The sequence below is a fragment of the Chenopodium quinoa genome, unplaced genomic scaffold (genome assembly GCF_001683475.1).
Source record: "Chenopodium quinoa cultivar QQ74 unplaced genomic scaffold, ASM168347v1, whole genome shotgun sequence".
Classification (NCBI taxonomy): domain Eukaryota; kingdom Viridiplantae; phylum Streptophyta; class Magnoliopsida; order Caryophyllales; family Amaranthaceae; genus Chenopodium; species Chenopodium quinoa.
In genome coordinates, this window is record NW_018745684.1 from 6787020 (window position 1) to 6800549 (window position 13530).

At 33.0% G+C, this 13530-nt stretch overlaps 1 protein-coding gene across 1 annotated transcript; it reads left to right on the plus strand.

The window, feature by feature from the left end:
• Positions 1-8074: 8074 nt before the first annotated feature.
• Positions 8075-10028, plus strand: LOC110718004 (putative disease resistance RPP13-like protein 1). Its single transcript, XM_021896806.1, has 3 exons — positions 8075-8434; positions 8611-9924; positions 10008-10028. Exons 1-3 carry the CDS (start codon positions 8075-8077, stop codon positions 10026-10028), a joined length of 1695 nt encoding a protein of 564 aa, XP_021752498.1.
• The last annotated feature ends 3502 nt before the right edge of the window (positions 10029-13530 follow it).

Sequence of the window (13530 nt, forward strand, 5' to 3'; positions counted from 1 at the left end):
ATTCCAATGCCATACTCATGTAAGAGCTTTTCCAATTCAATGCTTTCAAGACAAGTTTAAAACTCAATCGATTATGTTCCAAAACCAATTCCTCACTAAGTGTGCACACCCCCCAAGTTGTTTACTTTATGAACAAAGGCCAATCTTGAGGAAAGACTAGGTCATGCAAAGTCCACAGTCTTCTCTAAACCATTCCCTAAGTGGGATTCATAACCATATCGATTGATTTACTTAAAAGCACCTTTTAAAAATCCATCATTCTTGAATATTAAGAAACCTATAAATAAATTTTAATCCAATCCTTTTTAATAATTTTAATCATAATTCAAAGTCTATTTTGATTAACCAAAAATCATTAATTCAAACCATCATGAAACATAATTTTATAAGGAACATAATAAGATACAATTTCATGGACAACTTTCGTAGGTATAAAACCACATAACGTACCTTATTTCCGAATATCAATCAACACTTCGCACTTTCAAAGTTCAATCACGAATACACCTTGCAATTAACATAACCATACGGTTATCACAACATCTTTAGACATAAACCCAAATCTAATGTGCATGGACTATAAAACTCTTTTAAAAATAATACTTTAATATAAAATTATAACTGTGAAATAGGTAATTATATTTTAGAAAACTAACCATGAAGAAAATAAAGGAATAGGATTAAAGGAAATTGAATTTGCGTCGGAAAGGATAGGCAGAACTTGCAGAGATCATAACTCCTTTGATATAACTCCGAATTGAGTGATTCTTGAACCTAACCTCAAGGATTTTTTGAGAGGAATAATTTTTTGTGAAATAGAAAAATCCAAAAACTGACCATAAGTGCCCAATAATTGGCTCCAAAGATATACGGGCAGATTTTCTTTTAGAAAAGAGGAAAAGAAAAATAGGAAAAGTTTGAGGGAAAAGAAGAGTAAAAGAAAAGAAGGGAATTGAGTTTTTGGTGTGAATAATATGAGAGGTATGAGGGGGTATTTATAGGTGTTTAGGTGATGAGTTTATAGCAATTTAGGGTTGTATAATTTATGGAAATTTTAAAGAATAGAAATTAGGGTTTTAAATGTATGGAAGGATATTAGATTTTATTTGATCATGAAATTTTGTTTAGTAGGTTTTGAGCTTGGAGTGCAAGTATAGAATAAGATCAAATAAATTTTAGATTTAAGAGTAGAAATAAGGAATTTTAAAGGATTTTTATTTTTAATAAAATAAATTAAAATCATTTAGAAAATTCATGAGTGGCCGAAAATATTGAGCTTAATATTGCTCAATAATTTCGGTCCCTTTATGTTAATTTATGGATTTTGTAAAATAATTTATTTGCCTAAAATTAATAATCCAATAAAATTTATTTTGTGAAAATTAATACTTGAAAGAATAAAATCAGATTTTTATTAAATAATTGGTGTGGCCGAAAATTTGACTTATAATAATTAATTAAATCAGATTTTTATTATATAAAATCTGAAAATTAATTCTTTAAAAATATATTTCATGAAAATAATTAATTTGGAAAGATATTAAAACAATTTAAATTTTTATTCTATGAAAACATAAAATACAATTTAATTAATCTACCGAATTAATATAATTTCGGTTTAGCTATTTAATTTTGAGAAATCAAAAATACTATTTATAACATAAGTATAAAATAGTTTCATTTATTGGACTATCCAATTTAATTAGTTTTGTAAAATAATGATTTAGGCGCCAAAATTTAAATATCATTTTGGCTCCAAAACTAAAATACTCTTTAGGAAAATAATTAATTTAGGTAATACGTCAAAAATACGAGACTAAAGTACTCTTTAAATTAGAAAAATACCTTTCAAAAATACGGGGTATTACATGCTTGATTGGCATACGAAACAATTCCACACAAAATTTGTCACAAATGTAGTCAATCCTTTCCAATAGCATCTCTTCCAGAATGACCACTCTGCTCAAATGAGTGTAGTTCAGACATCATCTGGTCCAACAACAAGCTTGCCATTCCTTCTAAGAAAACCATCAGTTACAGCATAATGATTAATAGTTTGCCCAAGTTGAACATTCTGGAAAATCCTTGCAGTGTTTACATCTAACTCATAACGTGTTTACATCTAACTCATAACTGTCCTAAAGCTTCTGAGCTAAATTTGAATCCAGGACAGTGAGAGCTAAGCATAAAACTTCAAAACCAGAAACCCTTGACAAAGCATCTGCAACTGCATTCTCATTTCCACTTCTATACAAAATATCTTAGTTAAATCCCATTAACTTGGATAACCAAAGTTGCTGAAATGGGGTTGAGATTTTCTGTTGTAGCAACCATATAAGACTTTTCTGATCAGTCTTAATTACAAAATGTTTCCCAATTAAGTATTGTTCCCATTTCTGAACTGCAGTTACAACAGCCAAAAGCTCCTTCTCATAAACAGAAAGTTTTTGCCACCTAGGACCCAAAGCTTTACTTAAAAATGCCAAAGGATGACCAGCTTGCACCAATTCCCACATTAGAAGCATCAGTTTCCACTTCAAAGGGCTTTGAATTTGGCAAAGTAAGTACTGGAGCTGTGCTTAAAGCAGATTTTAGAGTTTCAAAAGCCACCTGAGCACTAGTGTTCCACTTAAATTCACCTTTCTTCAAGAGTTGAGTCAAAGGCTTGTTGATGTAACCATAGCCTCTAACAAACTTTCTATAATTATTTTCTCTATAAAGTACCAGAATTATATTTAAGGTGGATATTCAAATTTTTAGAGTTAGAATAATTAAAATTGAATTTTTGTATGACTCCTGTAAAAATAATGAACATGTAGTACTTTAAAAATGAACAATTAGGACAAAATGAATACTTAGTACATTAAAAATGATCATACAACTTATTATAAATGAACAATTAGGACAAAATGAAAATTTTTTAAACAATTTTTTTTTTTTTTGTTAATAATTATATATATTGAATTTGAACCAGTATGAATATATGATAATCAAGTTCACCTTTAATATTACCAAATGTTTATTGTTTTTTATGTGTTCATTTTTAACGTGTTCATTTTTTTATTTCTAAATATTTTTTTTTTGACAAGTTCATATTTATTTTAGTAAAAAAGGTGTTGTCCATCTATTCAATGATTGTATGGTAATTATACTCATTTTTAATTCTTCATCCGTTCTTTTTTTTTATTGCACCATGAGTGATTTTACGCTTGCCAATACATTATTTTGGCTATTAATATCTTTAATTATACTTTTGTTAAAATTATAAAAATTAATATTTGAAAAGTTGCTTTTGAGATGAGTCTAACTTGATCCCACATGACTATATATTTCCTTACGGATAAATTACAAAAAATGGAAAAGAAGATTATGTGAATAGTGTAAAAGTCGTAATGGTGCAATAGAAGAAAAACAGAGGAAGTATACTGAATGTTTATTTTTGTACATGCTTATTTTTTTATCACTAAATGTTCAATTTTTCAACGGATTCATTTTTTTTTTACTAAATTGTTCGTTTTACGTGTTCATTTTTTTTATTTCTAAATGTTCATTTTTTTTTTCTGACAAATTCATATTTGTTTTTTTATTAAATGCTCATTTTGTAGGACATGATTTATCTGTTCTATGATTGTATTATCATGTTCATTTTTTATTACTAAATGGTCATTTTTTTACATGTACATTTTTTTAACGTATTCATATATATATATATATATATATATTCAGCGAATGTACATTTTTATAGGGCATGGTCTAGCTATTATATGATTGTGTGATAATCATGTTCATTTTTAATATACTAAAATTTCAATTTTTATTATAAATGTTCCTTTTTTTTATGTAATATATTAAAAGGTTCCACCAAAAAACATAATATGTTAAAAAGCGTTCTTAATACATAATTGACAACTAAAAAATGCTTTTGCAAAGACTTGAACTCATGACAACAAACAAGTAATAAGTCACAAGTCTTACCACTTTATTAGCTATCTAATTATGTGCTATTTTATCCAACAAAATTATAGTTAGCTTGGATAAAATGATTAGTGTTTATTGTACTATATGTTCCCATTAAGTAACTATCATAAGACGATTTAACAACTTAATTTTAAAGTTTGAAAAACTTCGTATTGTTTTTCGATTTGATGAAAAATAATAACTTTATTTTTTTTGTTAAATACTTAAATACTCCCTCCGTCCCTAATTTTTTGCCTCATTTGACTTTTTGCGGTTTTCAACAAGCTTCTTAAAACGGTTATAACTCCATTTTCACACGTGTAAAGATTATAAAAACTAAATATCAATAAAATGTATAATGAGACGTATCCAACAAGATCTCACATGGTTATATTATCACTTATAGATTAAGAGTATTTTATGGTCAAAGTTTATAAAATTTGACCCAAATTTTTGCAATGGGGCAAAAATTTAGGGATAGAGAGAGTAGTCAATAGTTTTTGAATCATAATAGACAATATTGAATATGGTTCTCCTAATACATACTTCCTCCGTTCCAAAATCAAATGACACGTTTCTTTTATCATGCTTGCCAATGCATAAATTCAATCGTAAATATCTATAATTAGCAATAAGTAAAAATTATAAAAAAAATTGATATTTTGAAAATACACACATTAAAGGGATTCCAACAAAATTCCACATGATTATATAATTTCTTATCTATTAATCACAAAAAGTAGTCAAATAGTGTTTGTTAATAGTGTTAAAAGTCAAACGTGTCATCTAATTCGAAACGGAGGAAGTATTTTTTTCAAATTTGAAAATTTCAAGATAATTATCAAAACAGTAAGATAAAACAATCAAACATGATTATCAAATCAAACAAATACAAATTAGAAAACCCCAATGTCTTAAAAAAAAAAAAAAAAAAAAAAAAAAAACCAATGCATCACCCAGGGCACACTAGTTTTTATACTAAGTGTTAATTTTGTAAAGTGTGGTCCAGCTATTTTAGCTAGACCAGGGTCCATAATAGACTAATCGCAATAGCTTATCTCCTTAGATAATGTTTTAAAGTTTTGTTACATTTCAAAAAAAAAAAAGGGAAATATTAGCTTCCATTCATCATACATTCATACCTAAGAGATTGCAAGGGAAGTAATACAAGTATAATAAATGGAATATATATTACTTGACAGACTTCTCTTGACATTGAGCTTCAATAGGTACGAATCAAAGTAAGCTTGAACTGTCCCAGTATTTGTTTGTATCAAAAGGAGGTACCAACTATCCCGCCCACACAAAGTGGAAGATATTTTTACTAGCAACAGCACTGACTGCACCCTCACTTTTCTTCACCAGCAACGTTTCCTGAGCAAGAGTATCCTCATCCTTCCGAAACATAAAAAGGCGAAAGTAACTCATTAACAAGCGTATGGCATTAATCATTAATTTAAGTAATTCAGGCGTATCACTATATCATAAATCAGTGTTAAGTGATGGTGACGATAAACTACTCATAACATGTATGCAATTGATTATGTTGATCGATTTGACTAGAATATATCATGAACAACATAATCGAATATATATCACAACCAACCGAAACCAACAACAAAGGAAAAGTACTCACTAAAGCAGCATACGCATGAGCGAGAGAACAGAGAGTTGGATAACATTCCAAGACAGCCATGGCAACATCCTCAGTCACCTGAACAACCTGCAAAACCATACAATTAATTTCAGGTAGGGAAAGGCAGCTCAGTTGATAATATTGATAGTCTAAGTTGCAGAGGAAATCATAACTTCTGAATTAGAAATAAAAAAAGATCTTGAGTTACAGCCAAGCCCAGCTGCATTAGCTGTATGTCAAAAGCTTCACCAACTGTCAACTTATCAGCATCTTCACAATTTTTGATAAACCGATTATATTTAGGACAGACACCCGCGGTTTTGCATTTTTCATCTGATGAAATCAGTTTATAGTGATCAGGAACTGCCAGAGTTAAAAGGCCATATCGGTGAATAGTGTCAACCAGGCTTGTTGTTCTTTGCACGTCAAATTCCTCCAAAATCTCTGTAGTAAAGCAACTGAAAAAGACCACAAATAGGAAACTATTGTAAGCAATTGCATAGATATTTCACAGTTTAACATGGGAAGTATTACCTCCAGAATATTACAGTCAAGTAAAATAAGAAAAAAAAATGATAGACTATTTCAGCACATCAACAACCAGTGAGTAAAACAGTTCATAAAGCATATAGGAGAATAAATTCTTACGCTGTTTTAATGCTGTCAGCTCCTTCACAAGCATTAGGATCACCTTCCACCAAATACATAATCTTCTTAATTCCAGTTCTCTAAAAAACAAAGTTCCAGAAGCATGAGAACAAGATCAATAAACCCATAAACTGAAGAAAATATTTCCATAATTATATTCTAAATGAACTGTTATCACCAGAGCACTTAACCCACCTCAACGAGGAGTTTGATATGAAAGACATCAAGCGATCAGTGTTCAGTATGAAACAATGCAAAGCTCCAGGGCCAGATCGCTGCCCTCCATTGTGTCCAGAAGCACTGGGAAGTGATGAAAGGTGACATCTTCAATGCATTACAGGGATTTTTCAACGGTGGCTATTTACTCAAAAGAGCTTAACAAAACTTTCATTTGCCTGGTGCCTAAAGTGGAGAATGCGAGCATAGTTGAGCAATATTGTCCTATGCAATAAGATGTACAAGATAATATCGAAGTGTATGGTATAGCTTAGACTGACAAAGACTCATGGTGGGTAATTGCCTCCTAGGATACGAACTGATGCAATGGATAAAACAGCGGAAGAAAGGCAGAAATTTTGCAGCAGTCCTGAAAATTGACCTGAATGAAGCATAGATAGAGTGAGCTTGACATTTCTGGAGCAAATTCTGAGAAGTATGCAATTCCCGGAAAGGTGTATTGGATAGATAATGCAGTGTATGTGTGACAACAGTCTCATACTCAATTCTGGTGAATGGTGAACCCAACCTAATTTATTACAAAAAGTAACATATAGCCTAACTATATGACAGAATAATCCATGTTAAGGACCTCAAATTATTACTTTGCCCCCTTCTGCTCAACATATACTAAACTCAGCTGCTGATTGTATCCAGTCACACGCTTGAAGAAAATAATGTAAATAGCAACATTCCAAAAATTCCAAAACAAAACCAAATGCAGCATGGGAGTGGCCATTTCCACCACATTCTCCAGAATCATCTAGCTAATAAGAAAATTTATAAGACCACACTCGAGCATACTAACACAAGTTCTGACTACCATCTAATCACCTATATCATAAATCATTTCTTTCAGAAGGTTTTATAGTAATTGCACATTTCTATTTCGGCTATTTCACCAAATGCCATCAGGGTTTTCAAAATTCACCAAATGCCACCGAGTTTTAAAAAAATTCAACGAGTGTCAAGTGGCATTTGGTGAAATAGTCGTTTCTATTTTGAGTATGTACTTTTTGTTTGTGTTTACACACCAAATACTCATTCATCTCACCCCTTACTTATATGTGATAATTAACCTTGCTACCTCATTTTTACTCTCTTGCTTTTGTTTGTAGTCAATATATAATCATATGGATATTTTTGTTATTAACTCTTTTTCTTAATCTTTATTCCCAACCCAAAATAGTATTATTAAAAAAACGGAGAAAGTATTATGGAGTAAACCCTTTGTTGGTACATACTTGTACTAGTAGTATATTATGCAAGTATATTTTTAGATTTCTTCAAATAAATTAGATTAATTTTCATAACTTTGAATACGAACTATACGAGTGTTTTCTTTGTAAAATAAATAAACAAATAAATAAATAAACAAAATGTTAGAATGGTCAGAAAAAATGAAAAAGAAGGCCATTTAAGAAAAGTATGGAGTGTTTTGTCAAAAAAAAAAAAAAAAAGTATGGATAATTCATTTTCCCCTTCTTCTTACCCTTAAAACCCCAGACTAAGATAAACCACTCTTTTCATTCACAATCACTAGTTTTTGCTAAATCATAAATTTAAAAAAAAAAAAAAAAAAAAAAAAAAAAGTTTGCAAGTAGTAGCTGATCAAGGATGGCAGTAGGCGAGACATTTCTGTCAGCGTTTCTGCAGGTGTTGTTTGAGCAGATGCTGTCAACTGGAGGGAGTCAGTTCTTGAAGTTGATTGGCGGAGTCGATCTGCCGAAAACAATAAAGAAATGGAAGATACAACTTACCAAGTTGGAAGCTCTGTTGGATGATGCTGAGTTGCAGCAGTTTCACAGTAAACCTGTCAAGTTGTGGCTGAATGATCTCCAAGATTTAGCTTACGACATTGAGGATCTCTTGGATCATTTTGCTACCGAAGCTTTAGTTTACCAGTTGAAAAAGGCGGAAGAAGATGAAGCTTATGCAGTAATTGATCACTCAAACTCTGGGATTCTAGTCAGAATGGTTTGTGCTAATTAACTCACTTACTCCGAACTAATTAACTTCTTCCTACAAGTTAAACTGTAGGACTAGACATGATAGGCAAAGCTTAAATAATAATGATAGGCAAATCTTGAAGTTGATGATGTTTAAATTTAATGATATGATATGCTAACACTTGTCTTGAATTCATTGATCAGGCGCAAACCATTTGTGTATGTGGTTCAAGAGCTGCAGATAGTCTCTCCACCTTTCTCAAACCTGTTGATCAACGCATTCGAGACAAGATTGATGACATTACGAAGCGCTTGCAAGATATTCAGGACCAGACACAGAGTTTGAGTCTGACAGCGGCACACATGATGCAGCAGCAGACTCTCCAAACAGAAACTCTTCGAAGCCAGAGAGAATCCACTTCTTTGGTTGGGCAGGTTTTTGGAAGGGATGACATGAAAGAAGAGATAATTACAATGCTACTGAAAGATGATCAGAATGCTGTAGATTATGTTGTGATTCCTATTGTTGGAATGCCTGGCATTGGAAAGACGACCCTTGCTCAGTATGTATACAACGATGAACAGATGTATGTATACAGAGGTGAGCAACTCTATGCTCACAACGGTGAGCAGCAGAAGTCTAATTTTGATCTCAAGGCATGGGTGTGCGTCTCAGATGTGTTCGATGTCAAACGAGTCACAATAGATATAATTAACTCGGCCACCCACAGCAATTTCAACTGTAGCAACTTGGATCAGGCACAATTGAAATTGCAGGAAGTGCTAAAAGGCAAAAAATTCTTTATTGTTCTAGATGATATCTGGAGTGAGGAATATGGTGATTGGTACAAGCTGCAGGAACCTTTCCGACACGGTGCAAAAGGAAGCAGAGTGATAATGACAACCAGAATTGACAGTATTGCAATGATGATGGTTACTAATCCAACTCAACGCGATATAATCAAGTTAGAAAGGTTGTCGAAAGATGACAGTTGGCTTATATTTCAGCAGCATGCAAATGAAGATTCTGATCTTGCTGAGATGCGGGATAATATTATAGAAAAGATCAATGGATTGCCTTTGGCCGCTAAAGCTTTAGGAGGTCTCCTTAAAAGTATTCCAGACAAGAGCCAACGCCGAAAGATACTAGAGAGCAATGTTTGGGGTGAGAAGAGCAGTGTTTTACCAGTTCTAAGGCTGAGTTACCATCATATGCCTTCTCATTTGAAGCGTGTATTTGCTTACTGTTCAGTATTTCCAAAAGACTACATCTTCAAGGAGACGGAACTTGTCTTACTATGGATGGCTCAGGGCTTCCTACCAGAAACCCAAAATGAAAGAATGGAAGATATGGGCCACAAGTACTTCAATGATCTTGTATCAAGGTCATTATTTGAAAAACCCCCATCTTTAAATGGAAAAGAGTTCATCATGCATGACCTCATCCATGATATGGCTCAATTGGCTGCAGGTGATATCTGTTATATAATGGATTCCAAGAGAGATGATCTTGAAAGAGTTCGCCATTTATTTGTCACTGATCATGTTCATACATTGGGAAGACTAATTATGGCTCCTCAGTTGCGATCATTTCTATGCAGCAAATATTATTTGAGAGTTGATAATTTGGAATACACCATCCTAAGAATGCATTACATACCCGCTCTATGCATAGCTTCAAAGGAAATTAATGTTTTGCCAGAATGTATTGGTAATTTAAAACCTTGGATTTGGAGAGCTCTTCCTCAACTTGTCTTGAAGTACTCCATGTTGCAGGATGTGACTCTATCGTCTTTACTTGTGAACAACCTGCAAAGGCTTCATTGGAGCTTCCTCTGCTCACCTACTTGGGAATAGAAAGATGCCCAAGTGTAAGATTTTTACAACAAAGCCTGCTTCTCCCAGCTTTACAAAGTCTTCGCTTGTGGGATTGCAAGAATATGGAAAGGCTTCCTGCTCAATTGCACAATTTAACCTCCCTCCAACGATAAGATATTGAAGAATGCCCTAAAATCCATTGCTTAGCAATTTCATCTCACTCTGTAGACGCAGTAGAGTGTATACCGTGCCCACATCTTTCTCTTCCCTCTTCCTTGTCTGAATTAAATATCAAGGGTTTCCAAAACTTGAGAACCATATCCTTGCTTAGCAATTTCACCTCACTTGAAATTTTATCAATTTTAGATTGCCCAAAATTCCACAACTTCCCACAAGGAGGTTTGCCTAAGAACCTGAGGCATATTATAATTCGGGTAACCAACATAGACAAACCAATAAAAGAGTGGGGATTGCACCTTCTGTCTTCCCTTCTTTCTCTTAGACTTGCAAATGTTGGAAGCTCTGTTGATACATTAGAGTGCATTACCTATTCTGACCTTCCCTCCTCTTCGTTAGAGAAATTAGAGATAGAGGGTTTCCAAAATTTGAAAACAATATATTGTTCCACTCTTCCCAGGCTGTCAGAACTAGATATCCGCTCTTGCCCTAAATTTGAATCCTTTGGTGACAATGGCCATCCTCCACGCCTTAGAATCATTTATATCAAAGAGTGTAATATAATAGAACAACAGTTGAGAAGTGATCCCAATGGCATTATAGAAACAGACAGTGGAAAATTCTCGCAACCTTAGTCTAAAAGTCAACCAAGCTCAGCCCATCCAAGTAAGTTTAATAAATTTTGCAATTTTTACATCAACTTACATTTTAGTACATCTCACACCATGTTGTTACAATAATCCTAACGATCAATGGTATCGCCTTTTTGCGTTCTTTTATTTTGTATTCTCAGACAGATGATTAGTATAGAGTGTTAGAAAAGTGGAGGAACATTATAACAATGTTGCCTTTGTTTTTTTTCCTGAATTTGTCAAATAATAGTGGTGGGACAGAGAACTTGATCTAGCTGAACATTTTTACAATCGTTCACTACATACTACATTTTAACTTCAGATTGGATTTAAATTTTGTGTCATTGTGGAAACTAATGGACATTGTACTCGTACAATCTTTTTTATATATTTAACTTGATTGTTACACTATTATTTTGGTGGAACATTTATTTTATAAATTAAATGTGCAATGTTCTGATATATTATAGTATCAGAACATGACCTTCAAGTGCAATCGTTTGCTCATATGGTGCAAAGAACTCAAGAAACTGAGAAGCCTAGCAGCATTAGTAACATCATATCTGCCAGATTAAGGTATTTGAAAAGTTATTTTTTTGGTGTTGCTGATGGTAATCCAAAGTATTATGCTACTTGATATGAATTTCAACTCATGCCATGTGTTTGGGTTATTTTTTTGGCTGTCTCATCATAATTCATATTCATGTCTACACTTTATTTCGAACTAATTCATTTGTTATTTCAATTCCACACTTCTATTGCTGAACGGGTTTTTGTCATTTTTTCACTTTGATTCAGGGAAAATAGTGAGGGTGCAACTAAAAATATGGAGGAAGTATATTTCAAGGACTCAGGAACCATGTCCATCTGCTCTCGACTTATAATAGTTCATTGACAACCATGTTTTCTTCTTTCGGAACATGTTATTGGAGAGGTATCTCTAGTAATTAAAGCTCTTTGCCAATTTATTGTCCTGATTGGTTGGTCATTCCGAACTACTATGTTCTGATGTTAATGTAAGTCACTCCATAGCCTATTAATTACTATGAACCTCTTTTGCTTTGTTGATCAAACTTCCTCCTGCTTTTGTATCCCACCTTAAGAATTGCTTTGTTGATAAAAGTCACAATGATCGGTGACCTGATTTTTTTAACCAATTAACCTGCGACATATGGTCATTGAGACTGTTTGAAGAAAACACATCCCAAAGTTGGGATTATTCCAAAATAATCAAAAGTTGGAATTATTTAAATAATGAGAAGATAGCTTCGTAAGGCAAGCCTCAAAACAGTAAGCCCATCTTATAGATGACATCATAGAATCAAAAGAGGATATCATCCATGTAATACCCTATAATTTTGGAAAATATTTTCTCAATTTGGAACCAAAATAAATTTTGAATTTTGGTGCCAAAATGGTTAGAGGATAATATTTTCGGATAATTAATAAATTTAATTATCTTTTATATTATTTTAAGTCGGTCCATATTTTTATCACTTTTGATTTTATGTTGTATGTAAACTTTCGAAAATTTATAATATTTGGACTTAATAATATTATTTTCGAATTTTATCTTAATTAATAATATTTAGAAATTTTAATTATTTTGAGATAACATCTAAAATAGATGATATGTGTGGTAATAATCCATACCTAATTTTGTGCCTGTTTAGTCCCTTGCTTAGGGTTCGTAGTATTTTCTAAGTGATCTTGCCCTATTTCTGCCTTGTTTTCACAAATCTTTGAAGAATTTAATCTCCCTTCCCAAGATTAGGTCCATGGCTGATAAATTATTAAATGATTTCGAAAATATTAAACTGACTGACGAGGAATCGAAGGTCATTGGAGATCGTTCGATAGAAACGGAGGATGAAGGAACGAAGAATAAAATTGCTCTATCGTTAGTGGGGAAACTTCTTACATCCAAACCTTTCAACGTGGAGGCAATGAAGCGCACGTTAACTTCTGTTTGGAGATTACATAATCATACAGTGATCAAGATGGTGGAGACGAACCTCTTTGTTTTTCAGTTCTTTAATGATGTAGACAAGGAAAAAGTCTTAGATGGTTGTCCGTGGTTCTTTGATGGGAAACTTCTTCTTCTCAAGGAAATTGATGGCGATGAACAACCATCGGAGGTAGTTTTCAAATATGCCCCCATGTGGGTGAGACTTCTAGACGTCCCCTTTAGCAAACGTAACAGAAAGAGTCTAACTGAAATCGGGGACTTCTTGGGTGTATTCCTGGAGATCGATGAGACTGAACCCCTAGGATGGGGGGAATTTATGCGGATGAAGGTGATGATCGATATTGAGAAACCGTTGCGAAGGGGCCTATTTCTAGCTGTTGGTGCGTCGGCTTCGAAATGGATCTCTTTAAAGTACGAAAGGCTGGAGGAGTTTTGCTTCTTTTGTGGGAGGTTGGACCATACAGAAGGAAGTTGCGTTTTCAAGGAAGAAATAAGGGAGGAGGGGGAGGAGATTGTCTACCAATACGG